The 18,312-nt window shown below is 43.4% G+C and overlaps 6 protein-coding genes across 7 annotated transcripts; 3 read left to right on the top strand and 3 right to left on the bottom strand.

Annotated features, from left to right (window-relative positions):
• The first annotated feature begins 45 nt into the window (after window positions 1-45).
• Window positions 46-1,537, top strand: LOC6494917. Its single transcript, XM_001959390.4, has 3 exons — window positions 46-329; window positions 382-724; window positions 782-1,537. Exons 1-3 carry the CDS (start codon window positions 133-135, stop codon window positions 1,457-1,459), a joined length of 1,218 nt encoding a protein of 405 aa, XP_001959426.1. The 5' UTR covers window positions 46-132; the 3' UTR covers window positions 1,460-1,537.
• LOC6495715 (23 kDa integral membrane protein) lies at window positions 1,490-3,952 on the bottom strand. The gene is made up of 5 exons (XM_001959389.4): window positions 3,514-3,952; window positions 2,512-2,700; window positions 2,266-2,451; window positions 2,001-2,201; window positions 1,490-1,940 (listed from the first exon to the last, which is right to left on the bottom strand). Exons 1-5 carry the CDS (start codon window positions 3,577-3,579, stop codon window positions 1,722-1,724), a joined length of 861 nt encoding a protein of 286 aa, XP_001959425.3. The 5' UTR covers window positions 3,580-3,952; the 3' UTR covers window positions 1,490-1,721.
• A 687-nt stretch (window positions 3,953-4,639) lies between these two features.
• Window positions 4,640-11,429, bottom strand: LOC6495714 (transcription factor Ken). The gene is made up of 3 exons (XM_001959388.4): window positions 10,634-11,429; window positions 6,890-7,059; window positions 4,640-6,831 (listed from the first exon to the last, which is right to left on the bottom strand). The coding sequence occupies exons 1-3, from the start codon at window positions 10,640-10,642 to the stop codon at window positions 5,190-5,192; spliced, it is 1,821 nt and encodes a 606-aa protein (XP_001959424.1). The 5' UTR covers window positions 10,643-11,429; the 3' UTR covers window positions 4,640-5,189.
• A 1,476-nt stretch (window positions 11,430-12,905) lies between these two features.
• Window positions 12,906-14,909, top strand: LOC6494918 (trifunctional enzyme subunit beta, mitochondrial). The gene is made up of 4 exons (XM_001959387.4): window positions 12,906-13,063; window positions 13,322-13,484; window positions 13,548-13,722; window positions 13,781-14,909. The coding sequence occupies exons 1-4, from the start codon at window positions 13,000-13,002 to the stop codon at window positions 14,789-14,791; spliced, it is 1,413 nt and encodes a 470-aa protein (XP_001959423.1). The 5' UTR covers window positions 12,906-12,999; the 3' UTR covers window positions 14,792-14,909.
• On the bottom strand, window positions 14,836-15,883 carry LOC6495713 (NADH dehydrogenase [ubiquinone] 1 alpha subcomplex assembly factor 3). Its single transcript, XM_001959386.4, has 3 exons — window positions 15,536-15,883; window positions 15,161-15,359; window positions 14,836-15,105 (listed from the first exon to the last, which is right to left on the bottom strand). The coding sequence occupies exons 1-3, from the start codon at window positions 15,784-15,786 to the stop codon at window positions 14,965-14,967; spliced, it is 591 nt and encodes a 196-aa protein (XP_001959422.1). The 5' UTR covers window positions 15,787-15,883; the 3' UTR covers window positions 14,836-14,964.
• Window positions 15,884-16,065: 182 nt separating this feature from the next.
• LOC6494919 (ceramide phosphoethanolamine synthase) lies at window positions 16,066-18,044 on the top strand. 2 transcript variants are annotated; one of them, XM_001959385.4, is made up of 2 exons: window positions 16,066-16,359; window positions 16,812-18,044. In XM_001959385.4, the coding sequence occupies exon 2, from the start codon at window positions 16,879-16,881 to the stop codon at window positions 17,995-17,997; it is 1,119 nt and encodes a 372-aa protein (XP_001959421.1). In that variant the 5' UTR covers window positions 16,066-16,359; window positions 16,812-16,878; the 3' UTR covers window positions 17,998-18,044. The 2 variants fall into 2 exon arrangements, with proteins under 2 accessions (XP_001959421.1, XP_044571113.1); XM_044715178.1 differs by lacking the exon at window positions 16,066-16,359 and adding an exon at window positions 16,601-16,709.
• The last annotated feature ends 268 nt before the right edge of the window (window positions 18,045-18,312 follow it).

Below are 18,312 nucleotides of genomic sequence, written 5' to 3'. Positions count from 1 at the left end.
CAGATGGCGCTGCTTATAACTAGACTCTTATCGATAATAATATATAGATTTTCTATCGGCATTGCACCATCTCTAATATTAGCCCCGGTTATAATATTTTTGGTTATATTTTTATGAATTAAAATAAGCAAAATGCTGCGATCAAGGATCTCCTGCGCGCTCCCCACGAGGCGGCTGATGTCGTACTTGTCGCCGGAATTCAACAAGCTGGCCAACGAGGGCCCTAAGATTTCCGCTGCAAGCCATGTTGCTGCCAATATGGATCTGGACCTCTTCGTCAATCCGGATAACCGCCCCATGGATCTAGTCGACAGGCTAGCCAAGCTCAGGTTCGTGTTCCCCTTGCTATGAATGATTAACATTACAGTATAACTATTGCAGGAGCCAAAAGGAAGCTAGTCTTGTGCCCCTGTTTCCAAGTGTTTTGGTCAAACAGCTGCTAGATTCCACCAATCCCCAGGAAGCGATATCGGTGCTACGGAGTCCTACACAATACGGCCTGTTTGTTGACCAGTTTTCCGGCTGCTATTTGATGGATGTCCTGCTGCACAACGGCAACGCTGTGGAAGCAGCTCAAGTGGCTGCCATTCTCGTGGAAAGGGGCTTATGCAACAACGAGCTGGTCGAGGCTCTGGCGCTCCAGTCGTTCTATGGTTATGCCAAAGACTTCAAGCCCGTAGTTGCAGAGCCGCAGGACAAGCCCGCTCCCAAGGCTTCCGATGTGGTAAGATTAAGAAGTCTGTCAAAGTTGTTTATATTAATCTCCCGTTCTCTACTGCAGGAAAAAGTACGTGTGAAATTTATCCGCAACTATCACGAAGATCCCAGCGAAAAAACCGAAGAGAAAAAACTGGGACGGGCTATGGTTAAAATTGGTTCGGGTGAAGGGTCCTTGAAAGATCTTAAACAAAACATTGCCCTACTTGGCTATGTTATAGCCGGGCAGTTGGCTGATGCTTCCAGTTTCCTTGAAAAAAACAAGCAGTCCTTCCACAAGGACACTCTTACCGCTGCACAAAGTGCAGCAGAGGGCTCGAAGCTGGAAGGGGCGGAGGAACTTGTCAAGTCTCTACAGGACGCCCTTGAGAAAACAACGAAAACCAATGCCATCGCAGAGCAGCTGGAAAACAGCGTCAAAAGCAGTGCCCAGAAGTATGAGCCCAAACTCCTGGCCGACTACGGCGACTCCTACCAGAAGTGGGCCGTAGAGTTTGAAAAAGCCGTAAGTAAAAAGACCGAGGAACGAAGCCTTGATCTGCGAAGGGACAACATCAACAAGACCCTGAGCGAGCTGGAGCTGAAACGACAGAACCTGTGGTACTTCGAGAACAAGGACGAGATTGACATACAGATCTACAAGAAGAAGGTGTACTATCCAAAGCGCTGGTTCGGCAAAAAGAAGAAGCCAAAGGCAGTTGATACGTTCTATGTCCCTCCAAATATCACGCACAATGCATAACATTTGACCCCCTGGCCAAAACAAGTTAGATCCAATTGTTTTTAAGCTTTAATTAAACTACTGGAGAGTTAATCCAAATTCAAATGTTGTTTCTTTTCTCGAACGTTAAATTGTTTAAAATTACCATAACGTAACATTGAGGGTCACAGTTATATTCATTCCATCATCTCAGTTTACAACATTTTTTTTTTGTGTGTTTTTTTTTTATAATTTTTCTTTTGGAGTTTTCATAAATTTTTCAATCTTAAAAGCTAATCGTCTGTCATTTGTGCATGGCTGGGGGCAGAGCAGTTTTTAAAACCCGCTGCCCTGGTGCGGAAGGGGATAGATTGATGGGCGACGGTAGGTCATGTCGCTTATCCTGTATGGTTAGTGGCAAAAATTGCTGTTGCTTCTTTTTTCGATTCATATTCATTGGATGGGTATTGTCGTTCTTGCCGAACAAAATGGTCAGGTGGACAGCACAGAAAATTCCAAGGCTCTATCGAAAGATACATTTGGGTTTTAGATCTACTTATAGAATAAATTAGTTAGTAGTCACCTGGAATATGGCTATAATGGCAGCTCCGAAGGCGGTGATCAATAGGCGGTTCTTGATCTGCTCTGAGACGACGGCCAGGCAGCCGCGCTTGTAGTGGGTGTCACAGGCGGACTCGTAGGCATGTTCCGGACGCGAGCAGCATGACCAGGGCAGCGAAAGTCGGCGGTAGTCCAGTGGTCCGTCCACTCCGCAGCATTGAAGCTAAATGTGATTAATTATGGTAAGTATTTGCTTAGAATTTCTATTTAAATCTAAGTTATCTCACCTGCGACTGCATCCTGTTCCACAAATGCAGGTTATCCACCTTGGTGCGCGAAAACTTGTCCAAAAACTCTACAAAGGAGTCGTCGATGAAGATTTCTACGGATGTGGGAAGGTTCTCCCGCATGGCCAGCGACCAGCCGCAGATGATGAATTGAACACATATGCAGGCCACCAAGAGGGCAGCAAACTGTAGATAGTTGAATGAAAATAATTAATTATGATAAGAGTTAATTGCAATTCCATTTACCATTCCCAGGAGGCAGCGTTTCCTTTGGTTCGTGGCCTGGCAGCCCATCCAGCAGAGGATGAAGGTCACGGGGCCCAGGCATAGAAGTATTGCAGCCGGAGCCCACAACTTGTTCTGCACAATTCCATAGTAGACCGAGTGTCCCCATAGCAGGGATGTGCCCAAGAATATTTGCGCAGCACCAGTTAGCTGGAAAGAGGGGGCGAAAAAAAAAGAAAATCCAAGCAAGATTGTAGTGTTTCGGGAGAGTCCTTGACTGTTATCGCAGCTTTTTCTGTTCAAGGTGGCCCCGCCACACAAATACGGATGGAAAGGCCGTGGAAAGGCTTTAACTGCACCGTGTGGTGTGTATTCAGGATGCTACTCTGTAGCATGGTCGTCTACTCCCTTTTGACGTCACGCAATGAAGAAGTAGCATGGTCGTATATAGCATATGTATGTATGTACATATAGGCGCAGCTTTTAAGTAGCTCAAGGTCACTCGAAGTCGGGACTAAAACCGTGTGACTTTATCCCGTCAGATGCCCGTCAGTGATGTACACAAAAGATATATACTATGGCTATAGTATGTATGGATGTATGTATTCTCGAGGATGCTTGATTCTACACTCGGCCAGGGGTGTTGGAATGTAAAAAATGCACTTGGGCGATTGAGCAAACATGTCAATAATGTTTTCTACATGAGTGGATACATCACTTGACGTATGGATTGAATGGTAATGAGCTGACACACTTTTCTGAATGAATAACTTAGCACATTTCAAAATAATCAAACGTACTACAAATCTTAATTCTTAAAAGATATCTTTTATATTTCTATCTGATGAGAAATTAACAATTGTTTTTTTGATTTGGCAAGTTTTTACCACACACTCTCACACATTCTGCGTGTCGCAATAGCAACGATGCTTCTACATTTACCTTATGTAATTTGACAAGTAATTATATTGCCTTGTTAGGCAAAAAAAAAACAAAAATAAAGAAAAACAATTGCAAACTTACCGCTAGAAGAAACACATAACTGTAAACTAAATATTTAAAACATTTAATTTTCTTCGGCAAAGCCATGGTAATCTTTCGTCCTTGCGTATCCTTTCGTCCTGCTCCTTTAACAGCTCGCAATCACCGTTAGCGTAGCGTTCGTTACTAAATCGAATCTTTTCTTCTCGTGTATTTGGGCATATGATGTGCGTGTGGGAGTGTGGGCGTAAGCGTTATGTTGTGGACTGATGGACCTATTATGATTTGAAGTTATCTCTCGGGGAATTCAGTTTCCAATCTTCAACATGCACCGCACTAAAATTATCCACATTTTCGCTTAGCAACTCTCGAACCGACTTCTCAGATGCAATTTTTAACTAAAAATAACACTAAACGTTAACTCCAAGCGTTAACACGAATCGTCAGCAATCGTCTGACCAACTTGTTCCTTGTTTTGTTATACTTGGCGACAGTGCGAATATATTCTATAACCCATGGCGTGCGCCACTTTGGCGCCAAACATTGTTACTATTCAAATGCGCAGTTTGAAAAATTTGCCAGAGATGTATATTCAAATGTTTAGAAACAGCTGATATGCGTTTCATGGAGTAAGTATTACAAATTTATAAGAGCTTAATCGCATTTTTCTATCCTCCTTTTTAATTCTTCTACAAAATAAATAAAACTTTTGAATTTTAAATCGTATTGACGCAGTATGACCACCACTGATGACTGTAGTGTGCCCACCTGTTGAAAAAATACCAAAACCAAAAGCTCAATTACACAAATTTATCGATATATGGAGTTGATCGTTTCCGTTACAAAATGGTGGATGTTTCGGAACAAATAGATTATTTGAAAAAATGTCTTAATTTCTAACTTCCTTGGTAAAAGCATTAGTATTTCACCCCAAAAACCAAAAAAAAAAATCAAGTTTTCGGTTTAACATAAAATATATTTCTAAAAAATTGCTTGAAAAAAGTATAAACAAAACGGAAATGCTTTTCTGATTCTTATTATTTTTTGTTTGTTTTTTTGCGAGCATGCCAATTTATACTGTACAATTTACACTTTTATTGGCGGCTTAGGAGGGAATATGTGTGAAATCTTAACATGAAATAAAGTGTATCAAAAAGTTATTCAAAAATTTCCGGTAATGAAGTTTCATGTAAGACATTTTGGAAATACAATAGAAATTACAATACCTTGCGTATAAAAATATCCTTAAATTATAAATTGCTCCACTAATGAATGGACCAGCCGTTTTAAAAAGATTGGGGGGGGGGGGGGGGGGGTCGTAGTAGCGCATTAGTGGAAGTATTGTTGAATGGGGGGAAGGGGGTAGGGTAGTATTTGAATGTCGAATAAAATTTAAATGAGAAAACAACAATGTGATTGGCCTCCTGTGCGCATCGTAGGGATGCGGGATTCGGTTCTGGAGCTCCATGCCATGTTGGTTAGGTAAAATATACATATATATATGTATACATATATTATATATCGAGCGGAGTCGCGTGAATGTGTTGGTAAACTTACGATTTAAATGTACATTTTACATATTTATACAATAGGCAATTAAATCTGTTACTGTTACCGTACGATTGTATTGTATATTATTTAAAATTCAGGTCTCTTTGCAGTGGTCCGTCCGGCGGTCAGATCGGACAGATCGGATACTCGGGATGATCGGTTGTTAGCTATTCGCGCAGGTTCTTGGTCAGCAGCAGGTTATTATGATGTCCAGACAGGTGGCGCACTAGCTCCTGCACCGACTCGAAGCACATGGAGCAGAAACAGCAACTGTATCGGTTTTCCGTATCCGCTCCGTTGGTGGTGGTAATGACATTCCGATGGACCGAACACAGATGCTTCAGCAGGTGGGCCTTTTGCTTGAACATGGCCACGCAGAGGCGGCAGGCGAACGGCTTCTCGCCGGTGTGAACTCGCAGATGGGTCTTCAGATTCCAGGACATGCCGAACTGCTTGCCACAGTACTCGCAGCGATACTCTCGTACCGACGAGGCGTGTGTATTGCTGCCGGCAAGATTCGATCCTGACCCAGAACCGGATGCGGAACCACTCCTACCCTCCGGATGGTCTAGGTTCAGGTTGATGTGCGACAGACTAGAGAGTCGCGACTGCAGATTGGGCATTGCGGACATGGCGGCATTCTGATTGGACTGCCACTGGTAGACGAACTGCGGCCCCAGATGCATTGGTATCTCGGGGCTCTGGGCCCGATTGCGTTGCGCCTCCAATAACTGTTTTCGGTCCGGCGTCAGGGTGTCTCCGTTCAGGGCTCCGTCCTCTAGGTGGGATAACATGTTCTTCTCCGACCCAAAGCCAGAGATGGGCGATGTCGTTGACTTGACCAGGCGCAGCTCCTCGAGGAAATTGTGCTGGTACGAGGTGAACGGTTGGTTGTCACTCTGTGTATTGTGGAATCCCGGCCGTCGCTTTCGATGCGGTGTCACGACATAGTTCTCCGGCGAGCTGTTAATGTCCGAGCCATCGGACAGCGGTTTCATAACGTCCTTGTGCGAGTCGAAGAATAGTCCTTTGCGTTTTGTGCTCTCGCTGGCGTTAACCGCCAGGTCGATGCCACTGTGATCTGATCCGGAGCCATGGGTTCTGCTGGTGGAGTTCTCGCTTTTTGTCCGAAGGTCAAGTGATAGGTTGACAGGATTAATAGCTGAACTGCTGCTGTTGTTGTTATTATTGTTGTTGTGGTGGTGGTGAGGGTGGTGCTGATGCTGATGCTGATGATGGTGGTTGCTGTTGGTACTGATGTTGCTGTTGCTGCCGCTGTTACCGCTTGGTGGGGCATTCGAGAGATTAACTATTTCGTCGGTGTCTTTGTCGCTCTTGTTGTCCTTGTGGGTGCAGTCGTCGTCGTCATCATCCTCGTCCTTGTGGACGCCACCGCCACCGCTTCGCTCGCACTCGTTGGCGCTCTCGCAGTTATCCCCCGAATTGTAGGCCACCGAGAAGTCGGCCGCATGACGCGACTCATCCACACTGTCCACCTCATACTTTAGCGTCTGATCGGGCTCCTCCAGATTATGCGGCGAGGCGAACTGTTGCTTTCGCCTGTCGGCCCGCTCCCTCAAACTGCCGCCACACTTGCTGTTCAGATAGGCCGAGTCGGTGGTCTTCCAGCTGTCTGATTTGATTTGGAGCAACAGCAGCAGATCGTGCAGGTAGTTGACATCCCTCGATGTGATGCACGTCTGGCCGGAGTAGAGAAAGTCCAGCAGGAATTTGAAATAGGTGGCATTCACATCGGGAAAGTAAACGGTAGTAGAGCAGTCGCTCAAATGAGTGTCCTCCAATAGATTTCTAATAATATAATAATTAATAAGTTATTATTTTTTAAATTTAGAAATAATTAGCGTACCTGATGAGAGGACTGGCTGCTGCCAGGACCAATTTGTGAGCATGCAGTTTCACTTTGTTCTCGCAGACTATGGTGAGGTCGGCTGGGTGCTCCCCTCTGAAGGCTGCTCCGATTTCCTTGAGTATGCACTCGCCATGCTTGCTATATTGCAACATCAACATTCTTTGAAACTGCAAATGGAAGAGCAAATATGTCGAGATTACAGACTAGATCACAAAGTATTAAATTGCAAGAAAAACTGCATCGAAAAGTGCATCTCTTCAAAAAAAAAAGCTCACCCCAATCTTAAGATTTAAAAAGTTCTTTTTCTTCCATAAATACTATTATATTTAAAGAGTGGATTTAAAACGATGTGAGATCTGTAGAAGTTGAAATGAAAATAATTTCTATATAATAATCATACTCCACATGCCATAAAATAGAAAGTTTCGGAATGGAAAATGTCTGTCTGGCATCTGTCTCTGTTTCTCGGTTACTTTTGGCCACTATTACACAATCTCTACCAGCTCTGTCAGTGCCTCTGTGCCTTTCACCGAAAGTGTCTCGTCTCCTCCGGGCTCTCATGTCTCTTTCTCTTTCCAGCGATTGTGTCATGCATGCACACTCTTGCACGCTCACCTACACAGACAGCTATTGTGTTAGAAAAAGGATCGCCATTTGAAAGTGCTTTCCATAACGGTACTTCTCCAACTGGAATTTCAGCATAACAATACATACATACATCATAACATTATGTATGTATGTAATCTGCTGGCATTAACAAACTGCACATAAAGCAATTGTAAATGTTTACTAATCAGGTTTTTAGGTTTTTGTCTGTACTTGGTGTTTTTGTAATACCCCCTACCCCCTCTCCCCTCCCCCTCTCCACCTCATTCGTCATTGTTGGAAAAGATGAAAGCTTAACTTCAGCAGCAATTGCCAAAGAAACGCTATTGTTGTTGTTGTTGCTTTTGTTGCTGTGGTAGCCTGCCTCAAAAAAGCTTTCCCATTGCGTTGGTGTTGCCGCTTCGGCTTCGAGTTCGAGTTTGGCGCGATGCGATGAAATTGTTACACAGAAATTCGCTGCCCCGTGCGATAGTATCGGTGTAAGCCCCCAAAGTTTTCTTTGCATGTGTGTATGTGTGTGGCTGCAGTTTGTTTAAGTGTTAGTGTAAGGGGGGGCCACCATTATTGTATTGTGCAAGAGCATGGCTTGTAAGCTCTTTTTTTTTTGTGCTCCTCTGTGTGTGTGAGTGCCAGTCTGCATGGCCCCACAAAAAAAAACACAAAAAAAAAAAAAGACTAAAATTTAAAACCAAAAGCGAAGCTAAAAGTTCAGCAGCAGCATTTCGAAAAAAAAAAAAAAAAAACTTCAGAAAGATAGTCTTGCTTTTTGTTACGCTCTGCTGCGTCCCCATCTTTCGTCTCTGCCATGTCCCCCCCAGACCCCAGCTCCCCATCCCTCTTTCGATGGCGTGGAGACGAAACGTTCACTTTCAATAAAACTTGAATGACTGGCTTGGCGGAGATCAAGAGAATGGGAATGCTTTTTTTTTTTTTTTTTTTTTTTGTTGTATTTCCATGGGAAGCGAAAGCTGAAAAGAGTCTAGATCGCGGGGTTATGAAAGGGGAAAGGTGGAGAGGAGAGGGGGATCTCAGTTCTAACGCTTGATTTCCAAAACCAACTAGTTTATGCTTCCATGGCCGTTCACTTTCCAGCAGGGCTTTCCAGTAGATTTCGCAACAGTAAAGTTACAGACAGGTATCTCTCCATTAAAAAAAAAAAAGGTGAAAGTTCATTCTGACCGAGAGGATAGCTTACACTGGAGTTGGAATACAAATCGCTTAACTGGAAAAATATACTGGAAAGGGACTGGAAATGAATTTTAATTGAACATATGACGGAGGAAAGGGATATAGAGCGGCGCGCTGTTCGCATTTCAACATTTCTCCTCTCTTTGCAATACATACGGACCGCGACTGGAAATGAGAATGCGAAGGGGACAAGGTGAGGGGGGCAAGACGGAGGAGGAAACGATCGAGAGCGAGACAAAAACAAAACGCGCTAACTCACAATGCGCGCATAAAAATCACCTTTCACAAAAAGCTTTTCTCTCTATGCTTGTGTATGTACAGTCTATGTGTGTGTGTTTTTGTAAGATCGGGGTATAAGGCAACAGCAACAACAAAAGCAACAGCAAAAGCTAAACAAAACCAAAATCATATCGACATACATACATACATACAAACGGACAGAGAACGCAATCGCATATGTATGTATGTATTGTGGCACTCTACACTTTCGGATTTTTTGTCGTCGTCATCGTTCCGATGTAATGTATGTATGTATGTATATTTTACAATTACTCTTTCACCATTTTTGTGTGAGAGTGTGGGTGTGCAGATTGCGTGAGTGTTCGCGACTTGACATGTTTACGAATATAAAGCACATGTCTATTTTCCAAGTGGAAGAGAACGGGAAACGGGAACGGACAGGCAGGCACAACTCATCCGATCGAAGGCCTCAAAAGAGAAAGCGAATAAATAAACGGGCAACACGACGGTTTTTTTTTTTTTGAAAGTCCCACCAACCGAGCCAGCCAGCTAGCAGCAGATCGCGCCAGCTCGCAAAAGGTAAAAAGGTAAAAAACGAGTTTTTAAACCCACTCTTCTCCCCCTCCCCCTCCGCCGACCTCTGCCCCTGCCCTGGGTCGCTCTCTTTCCCCTTTCACGAAAGCTCCCTTGGCAAAAGAAGCACGGAAAATGGCAAAGAGTCAGTCGCCGTCGTCGCCATTGTACTTGTTGTAAAATGCTACACTCGTAAAAGTGACCCAAATTTGAATTACATAACTTATAAGCTAAGGCGATACGAGAGGGACGAGATACGATACGATAGGCTGCAAAAGATACGGATAACAGTTGTTTGGATGGGAAGAATGCACTTTGCCTCTCCCTTTCTCTCCAGCCTACATATGTTGTAGAATATCAATTAATTAAAAATCAAAGCTTTCGCTACATACTACATATGTATGGTATGTATGTATGTAAATACTATGTAATGGCACACATTCATCTACATACTACATGGAAACGGAACATATTTTGTAACATCTGCGCGATCGGCCCTGTAACCATGAGCTAGTGTGAGTGTGTGCGTGATAGTATGCTAGAGGTGGGCTTTTTTCACCTTCACTCTTATTGGAAAGCAGTTAAGTTGGTCGTGAGTAGAGAAGTGTGCGTGAGGTGGTAATGTGTGTCTTCAAATTTCATGACATACATATATACATACATACATACATACGCACATTACGCAGACGCTGACAAAAAGCACTCGATGAAGGTCACTAAGCCTTTCTTGTATTTTAGCTGGGCGCTTGTTACGCTGCTGCTGTTTTGATTGTTGTTGTTGGTTGTGCTGCGCTAATGATGATCAACAACAACACGACGAAGATTGGATCGCACGAACACCGAAGCTTCCGAAGCGATCCGAGCTTGGAATGTTTTCAGTTTTCTGTTTTCTGTTTTCTCTACCACTATTAAGTTAGTTTCTGACCTTGGATGCTTTGTGTGCTTAGGTGCACAAAGAGACACACGTACAACTCAAAACCAACAGCAACACCAACAGCAACAAAAACAACTCACATCTTTATCTTGCAGGTTTTCGCTGGCCGTGTTTCACTGGCCGATGTTGCAATCCCCCTCCCCCCAAAAAGCCCCAAGATAATAATCATTTTTTTTTGGGAAAAGCCAACCCGAACCTACCTCTTTCATTAAGTTTGTTTTCAGCAGTTAGTTTTAATCCAAAATGAATTTCTTTTTGGGCGGCCGTATCCGTGGGTTTGGGTACTTGGGAACACTTTCACGATCGAGCGGATAAGTATTTAGTCACGTTCTAATCCTTTCTTTTTCGATATAATTCATAATGGTCTGAATCTGACAACTTTCGGTTTCAACATTCACTTGGCCATCGGAATGTAAAGGTTTCTTTTAATCATATTTGTTACACTCTCTTGGAGGGTGTAGTGTGGGAGGGAGCAGCGGAGCACTTGAACGGAAATGTAATTTCTTTTTTTTTGGTGGATTTTCTTTTTTTTTTTTTGTTGTTTGTTGGTTCCAGTGCGCGACTTTTCTTCTGCCTCGGCGACGCAACAAACACACATACAGAGTGGTCCCAACTACCAACAACGAACACCAATTTCCATGCACATGCACAGGCACAAAAGTTCACTACGACAACAACAGCAACATTAACTTTAACTAGGTTGAAGTTTTGTTTTTTTGTTTTTGTTTTATTGCGAAATAAAAAACTTGATTGGTAAAACTTTTTCTGGCGCGAGAGCGAGTGTGAGTGCGATCGCAAGCACGAAGCACGAGACGAGACGAGACGAGAGTGAGAGATCCGTTGCGCTCTCTCTATTTTTGCTTCCACTTTCAATTTACGCGCGCACGGTTCCGTTCGAACGTCTGTCTTCTCTGAACGATTTGTTTCGATTGGCCGTGGAATGGCTGTTGTCCCATCGTGCGGCCTGATCTTCGCTGAGGTTTCACTGTACACACATTAGTGTGGCCCGAACTGCGGATCTTGTCCGAAAAAGTGTGCCCAAATTGTCTTCTTTCAGCTGTTTGGCTTGCTCTGTGCTTTTTCTAACCGGTTGGGACTTAAAGGCTCAGAAAAGCCCGCCCGAAAAGAGAAGGCAGAGATAAAATGTAAAAACTGCTTCTTATGTTTCTCAAATTATCTTTAAATTACTATCTCTTTTATATTTTTTTCCATCTAGCTTGATTATTTTACCATTTTGTTTTTTGAAAATTAAAACAAAGATCAGAAGAAACTATTAATCGATTTGGAAACTTAAATAACATAAAGATCTGGCAGCAAGAAACGACCAACCTCACTTTGAAATTCCACCTAAAGCTGCTTCCCGCCAAAATATTTCTCACTCGCCATTTTATGCCTGTAAGAATTTCCCGCCAAAAACATCTTTCAAACATAAGCTTTTATTTTATAGTTTTCATTTTTATTACTAGAAAGTAAGAAAGTATCTGTTATTTGATCTAAGACAGAACTTGATCTAACCTACAAGATTTAAAACAGAAAAAGAAAAGGAAAGGTCCTACACAATGTAGCCCAAACTATATTAAAATATATTAAAATAAGTAATATTAACTTAATCTAACATAAAAGATAGCTATGTATGTATATGTAGGTAGAAATAAGAAAAATGCAATACGACTTCAGAAACTGAAACAAATGTGTACACATATGGATGTATTTAAGGACGTTTCTACGCTCTAAAATAGAAAGGTTACACCAATGTCCTTCATCACCAATAAGCTACGATCTATTCATCATTTGCTTCCATTGTTATCCTTTAACGACCGTCATTTAGAATGCACACGCGGCCTACTTTGCATACCCTTTCTTTGACCATTTTAGGGAAAAAATTTGTCCTTGAACCTATTTCCATCAGATGGTAATAAAAACACCCACTTACACGCTACATATATCCTTTGAAAATGACAATAAATATACTCTCTTTTAAGTGCAGAATGTTTCGAGGCTTAAAAAAGTATCTTAAATCTATAAGTTTCATCAATTTTACAAATATATTGATTCTTCTCTTTATTTATTTTACCAATTGCCAACTCTTTTCAGGTATATATTTGCGCCCATTTGCATACACCGCGTCCTTAGCTGCTGCACCAATTATTTACACTGCAGTTCAAGGACAAGGTTAATTACCTGCCATTATAGGAAAGGGTAGCGGCTCATTTACAAAGTGACAAGTAGACGGACGTTCGTGCATCGTAAACAGAACATTTAATAGGATAATCAGGCCCAGCATGGTTCAAGGATATTGGAGAAACTCTTTTGCATAGTTTCAATGATCCTTTCGCATATGGGCGTATACTACAGAATGTTCTTAATTATTTTTACGATTAAATAAAAAAAGCCATCTTTGGGAGAGTATTTAAGTCTCGGCTTTTAAAAGTTTCCTAGCCAAGCTTGCGATAGGCCGCCATTATGAATTATCGATAACAAACCGCGATCCGGCACTCCTCACTATCACCCACAACAGCTGCAGTCGAACGCAACAAGCTCCGAGAAATCACAAAACTTTCGCAAAATGAGCCTCCGAAACGTTTGCGGCAAAGGAAATGCCTTCAACCTGTTGAACGTCTCCAGAAACGGTGAGTTATACTCTTCTTTTTAAATCACTATTATGCTTGACTAACTGTATGCCGGTTGGACTTTGCCTTCATCAATTTTGTGGCATCAGCGGCCGATTGAATCTCAAGGGCCAAAGTCCAAACTCGAAATTCGCAGTGACGTCTGCTAATGTTTGTGAACAAGAGATAGGGGGGCGGCCCGGGCACTGATACGAAGTACATCACACTTAAAAATAAAAATATTTTACAAATTTATTTTGCTTTTCTCGATTTTTGCAGTTCAATGCCGATCCTTGTCAGCCGCCGTGGCTGCACCACAGCCCAAGCAGCAGAGGAACGGTCAGAATATAGTACTGGTTGATGGTGTTCGTACACCTTTCCTTACCTCCGGGACGACATATTCCAAGCTGATGCCCCATGAGCTGGCCAGGCACTCGCTTCTGTAGGTTTTTGTTGATTTATTTTGAAATATTTTCCAATTTTTTAAGTTAATCTTTCTAATTAGGTCGTTGTTGCAAAAGAATCGCCTGGACAAAGAGCTAATCGACTATATTGTTTATGGAACAGTTATCCAAGAGGTGAAAACCTCCAACATAGCCCGCGAGGCTGCTCTGGCGGCTGGTTTCAGTGACAAGACACCCGCTCACACCGTCACAATGGCCTGCATCAGTTCCAACGCGGTAATTGAAGTCCCAATTCCCACTTATCTCCACAACTAAAAATCCAATACATTCCTAGGCGATAACAACCGGCATGGGACTGATTGCCACCAACACCTACGACGTGATTGTGGCCGGAGGCGTAGAGTTCATGTCCGATGTTCCCATCCGCCATTCACGAAAGATGCGATCCCTCATGCTGAAAGCTAATAAGGCCAAGACCCTTGGTCAACGCCTTTCCCTGCTGTCTACATTCAGGCCCGGATTCCTGGCACCCGAGCTCCCCGCCGTGGCCGAATTCTCCTCCGGAGAGACAATGGGACATTCCGCGGATCGTCTGGCCTCGGCTTTCAATGTCTCTCGTGCCGAACAGGACGAGTACGCTCTGCGATCCCACACTCTGGCCAAGGAAGCCCAACAAAAGGGCTACTTCACGGATCTTGTGCCTTTCAAAGTGTCTGGCGTGGATCAGGTGGTCGATAAGGACAATGGCATTCGAGTTTCCAGCCCTGAGAGCCTGGCCAAACTGAAGCCTGCCTTTGTAAAGCCCTATGGCACCGTGACTGCGGCCAATGCCTCTTTCCTCACAGACGGTGCTTCTGCTTGCCTGATCATGACCGAGGAGAAGGCCAAGCAGCTGGGCCTGAAGCCGAAGGCCTATCTGCGCGACTTCCTGTATGTCTCCCAGGATCCAGTCAACCAGCTTTTGCTGGGACCCGCTTACGGAATTCCCAAGCTGTTGAAGAAGGCTGGACTCACTCTGAAGGACATCGATTCGTGGGAGATCCACGAAGCTTTCGCTGGCCAAATCGTGGCTAACCTGAAGGCTCTAGACTCGGACTGGTTCTGCAAGACCTACATGGGCCTGAACGAGAAAGTAGGCACCCCCGATCTGTCCAAGTGGAACAACTGGGGCGGCTCCCTGTCCATCGGCCACCCCTTCGCCGCCACAGGTGTTCGTCTTTGCATGCACACAGCCAACCGCCTGGTTCGGGAGGACGGAAAACTGGGCGTGGTTGCTGCTTGCGCGGCTGGCGGCCAGGGCGTGGCCATGCTTCTCGAGCGCTATCCGGGCGCCACTGCCGACTGAAATCGAAATAGAATTGGAAACGAAGATTGAAAAAAAGAGTGCAGTTCAACTGCGAGATTGCCTAGCTTTTATACATTTAAAAATACGTATCTCTGAATAAAAAAAACTGAATTTACAATTTGTTTAACTTCTAAAGTGGTCACAGCGCCAGCAAGACAAGCCTAACATTGCACTTAATCCGTTTCGTAAAGCTCTTTCTTTTTCAACTTTGCCTGGAGGATGTCGTTCTCGTTGTAGGTAACGTGAAGTGGAGGAATCAACGCGCACGCCACCATGCGGTTCTCAGCGTTTAGGAAGTTAAAAGTTGCACAAGCCTAAAAAACAAATCGTACTATAATACTGGTATTTTAAGTGCGAGGAAGTCCATACCTGTTCGGTGCGAAGAACCTCAACGTTTATCTTGTATTTCTTCATAAATTCCACAATCCTTTTGGAGAGACTTGGAGGGGGACTTTGGTCTCCAATGCCAATAATGAGAACATCTATTTTGGGCTCCAGAGTGGGAAACAAGCTGAGACTCTCCTCGTTGATGTCCTCGAAACTGTTGACATTCCACGATAGCACAGATCTAAAATGTATATAGTTTTATTCATAAGCGAGAGATGTTAAGCCTCAGTTTGGTTTAAAGGAAGAAAATAGCATGTAATATAAACACTCAATAGAAAATCCATACAATATAAATGCATTACATTGCATGCTTGTGTTTACATAATTAGGCCATATTTTTCAGGTAGGGGAACCAACCTGGGAAACACGCTTATTGGGCCAATTAGGACCATGTCGTTGTTAAGCCTGAATCCGTATTGGCTGTAGCCTGTTATCATTAGTCCCAGATCTGTTTCCGTATTGAAAATGGAAACTTTTGTTTTTCCATCGTGGTCGTAGGCTTTGCTGAATTTTGCGGGAAATGAGTGAAGCTGGCGGACCTCTGTGATACTTGGCACAAGCAGACTGCGGCTCCGCTGAGCCACCGTTCTTAAAGCGTGTTTAATCATGGTCTTACAAATATATTAAAAGTATTACAATAATTTAAAACAAATTGTACTTTATCGACTAAATCAGCGATGGAACTTTAGTCCGGCGATTTCGATAGCTCAAGTGGCTATCTCTAATACTAGTACGGGCACCCGTTTTATTTAAAATTTTGTAGCTGATGCTTATATATTTTCTCAAAAGACTAACAAAACTTTGAAATACTTAAATATTAATAAATATAATCCCTGCGATATTTGGCAATTTCAAATGGTCAATAATCGATGGCGCGTCAATTCTGCATATCGATAGGTGGCATTTTCCATCCAGTGCACGCACGGCCACACTGTTCGGCAAAGTTAAAATTTACGAAATTACGAAAAAATAGAAACCATCTATATTTACAATCTCCTATGTGTACCAATAGTAAAAATATATGTGTTTGTTGTTAACTATATGTATATATAAGGAAAGATTTGTGGAATATTGAAAGAAAGCCCTACAAGTCGTGCGAACAGTATATTTGTATATCAATAATATAAACAGAATGTTGACAATTTTTTGATACAGTATATTCGTAATGATTCAGCAAGGCGGTGAGTGCAGCTCGTAAACCCCAATTGCCCCCATATCGAGTCCAATTGGTCATTGTGACTCTTTTAATTTGTTAATAATACCAGCATATGCTCAGTTATCAATCACATACATAGATACATATCACACACACGAACGCAGGTGTATATATATAGGATAGGTGTGTGTGATTTATTCGGTGCGTGCCCCCCCACCACACACCAGCACACCCGAACTACCGAAAGCCTGTTAATCGTCATTGGCAGTTAAAAGGTTACTAATAGCAAGTTTAATTCTGAGGGGAATGCTAAAAGCTTCCGTAAATACCTGCAGATAGCACTAGGGTTGTCGGGGGTGGTGGCCTGATAGTCCAGTATGTATGGGAAAATTGAGTCACTTGCTGGGCTGCTGCTGGCTGGGCGTTGGAACATAAACAAATATTATAATACGATTCCCTTCTCTTTCGTCATTGCAGTTGTTTCAGTTTCGTGAAGTCGCTTCGTTAAGAATTTAGAGTTAATCACTACCTCAAAGAATCAAAGATGATTGGGCCCAGTTCACAGATCAGCAAGATCCTGCTAACGCTGCTCTTCCTGCTGATCATATTCTACATTTTCATGGACGTTGAACTCTATCTGCGGATCCACAACTACACTATCGAACGAAACTACCACACCAATGTCTCTACTAGCTCCGTCAGCGCCCAGTCGACGTCGGAATCTGGCAGCAGCACGAAACTACCCACCGCCGAGAAGCAGCCGTCCTACGAGGATCACACCTGGATATCCTGTGATATAAATCCCCTCTGTCATGTCACGGTCAAAGCCATACTGTTGGACCACACCAATCATTATCTATTTGCTCCGCTGGCCACGATATTCGACAATGTGATCGGTTTTTCGCGCTCCACCTTCATCACACCCAACATGATATCGTTCTTTCACGTGGGTGTGGCTTGTTTGGCGGGCAAATTGGTGGCCTCCGACAGTCTCGGCTACCGCCGACTGGGAGTGCTCCTGTTCCAGATACGCACCTTCCTGGACGACTTGGACGGGCATGTGGCACGAGTCCGGAAGCACATCCGTGGTGAACGCTCCGAGATCGGTACTTCGGGTTACTATGTAGACGGCTTGTGCGATGGCCTGGGATGTATAGCCCTGCTGCTTGGTATATTTTTTTACCTGAAGAACAATCCCCCCCGAAGAGGCTACTCTATCATACCTATGAGCGACACCAAGCTACCGGAACCAACGATGATACCCAAGATGAAGGCCACAACACGCAAAGTGGCCAAGAACGTGATCAGCTTCACAGGGCAACTACTCCTCAGCTCGACGGCGTGGAATCGCTACATAGCCGTCTACCAGAACATGCTGGAGCGGGAAGATGTTAGCACAGGGCAGTCGCACTGCCAGGACTACGTCTTCAAGTCCAGCTGGTTCTTCTGCGTGGCGTGGATGTGGCGGATCGTCAATGTCCATGCGTTGCTCCACTGTGTGCTCCTAAGCATATTCTGCGACAAACTGTGGGACTTCCTGCGCGCGATCAGATATAGCGGGTATATCATCTTGTTAGTGGCTATTTGTATAACTGAAATGCACATTCTGGAGGCACAGAACTACATTTTTAACTCTACGGCGTGCAGTAATATTTCACTGTGATTTTACTAATATTACGATAAAATACAATAATATTTGTGTAGTGCAAATCAACGATGCCTTTTTTATTGTGTAATGTATCATTATTGTTAGACTGCTCTTCACAAAAACAAAAAAAAAAAACAAAACTCCGCCAAGCACCGCCAAATCACAAACTTTTCGAAATACAATGCATTTTTGTCATTTGGTAGCGGTCTGCAAGAGTAGCGACTTCAGCTGTAAATAATAAATGTTATTGGTAAATGTAAAAATGTAAAAAAATGTTTTTTATTTATAATTATATTTTGTGGGGTTTCCCACTTGCCAGGGGGAGTAACT

Source organism: Drosophila ananassae, chromosome 3L (genome assembly GCF_017639315.1).
Source record: "Drosophila ananassae strain 14024-0371.13 chromosome 3L, ASM1763931v2, whole genome shotgun sequence".
In the NCBI taxonomy this organism is placed as follows: Eukaryota; Metazoa; Arthropoda; class Insecta; order Diptera; family Drosophilidae; genus Drosophila; species Drosophila ananassae.
This window is presented reverse-complemented; position numbering and strand designations above follow the sequence as displayed.

Coding starts and splice junctions, on each gene's coding strand:
- LOC6495714 (XM_001959388.4), bottom strand. Junction 6,832..6,889: donor GCAGCCAGTCCTCTCATCAG/GTACGCTAATTA, acceptor TTATATTATTAG/AAATCTATTGGAGGACACTC.
- LOC6494919 (XM_001959385.4), top strand. CDS start 16,879: ATGATTGGGCCCAGTTCACAGATCAGCAAGATCCTGCTAACGCTGCTC.
- LOC6494918 (XM_001959387.4), top strand. CDS start 13,000: ATGAGCCTCCGAAACGTTTGCGGCAAAGGAAATGCCTTCAACCTGTTG. Junction 13,064..13,321: donor GTTGAACGTCTCCAGAAACG/GTGAGTTATACT, acceptor CGATTTTTGCAG/TTCAATGCCGATCCTTGTCA. Junction 13,485..13,547: donor CTGGCCAGGCACTCGCTTCT/GTAGGTTTTTGT, acceptor CTTTCTAATTAG/GTCGTTGTTGCAAAAGAATC.
- LOC6495715 (XM_001959389.4), bottom strand. CDS start 3,579: ATGGCTTTGCCGAAGAAAATTAAATGTTTTAAATATTTAGTTTACAGT. Junction 2,452..2,511: donor AACGCTGCCTCCTGGGAATG/GTAAATGGAATT, acceptor AACTATCTACAG/TTTGCTGCCCTCTTGGTGGC. Junction 2,202..2,265: donor GGAACAGGATGCAGTCGCAG/GTGAGATAACTT, acceptor AATCACATTTAG/CTTCAATGCTGCGGAGTGGA.
- LOC6495713 (XM_001959386.4), bottom strand. CDS start 15,786: ATGATTAAACACGCTTTAAGAACGGTGGCTCAGCGGAGCCGCAGTCTG. Junction 15,360..15,535: donor CCAATAAGCGTGTTTCCCAG/GTTGGTTCCCCT, acceptor TATACATTTTAG/ATCTGTGCTATCGTGGAATG. Junction 15,106..15,160: donor AGGTTCTTCGCACCGAACAG/GTATGGACTTCC, acceptor TTTGTTTTTTAG/GCTTGTGCAACTTTTAACTT.
- LOC6494917 (XM_001959390.4), top strand. CDS start 133: ATGCTGCGATCAAGGATCTCCTGCGCGCTCCCCACGAGGCGGCTGATG. Junction 330..381: donor GACAGGCTAGCCAAGCTCAG/GTTCGTGTTCCC, acceptor TAACTATTGCAG/GAGCCAAAAGGAAGCTAGTC. Junction 725..781: donor CTCCCAAGGCTTCCGATGTG/GTAAGATTAAGA, acceptor TCTCTACTGCAG/GAAAAAGTACGTGTGAAATT.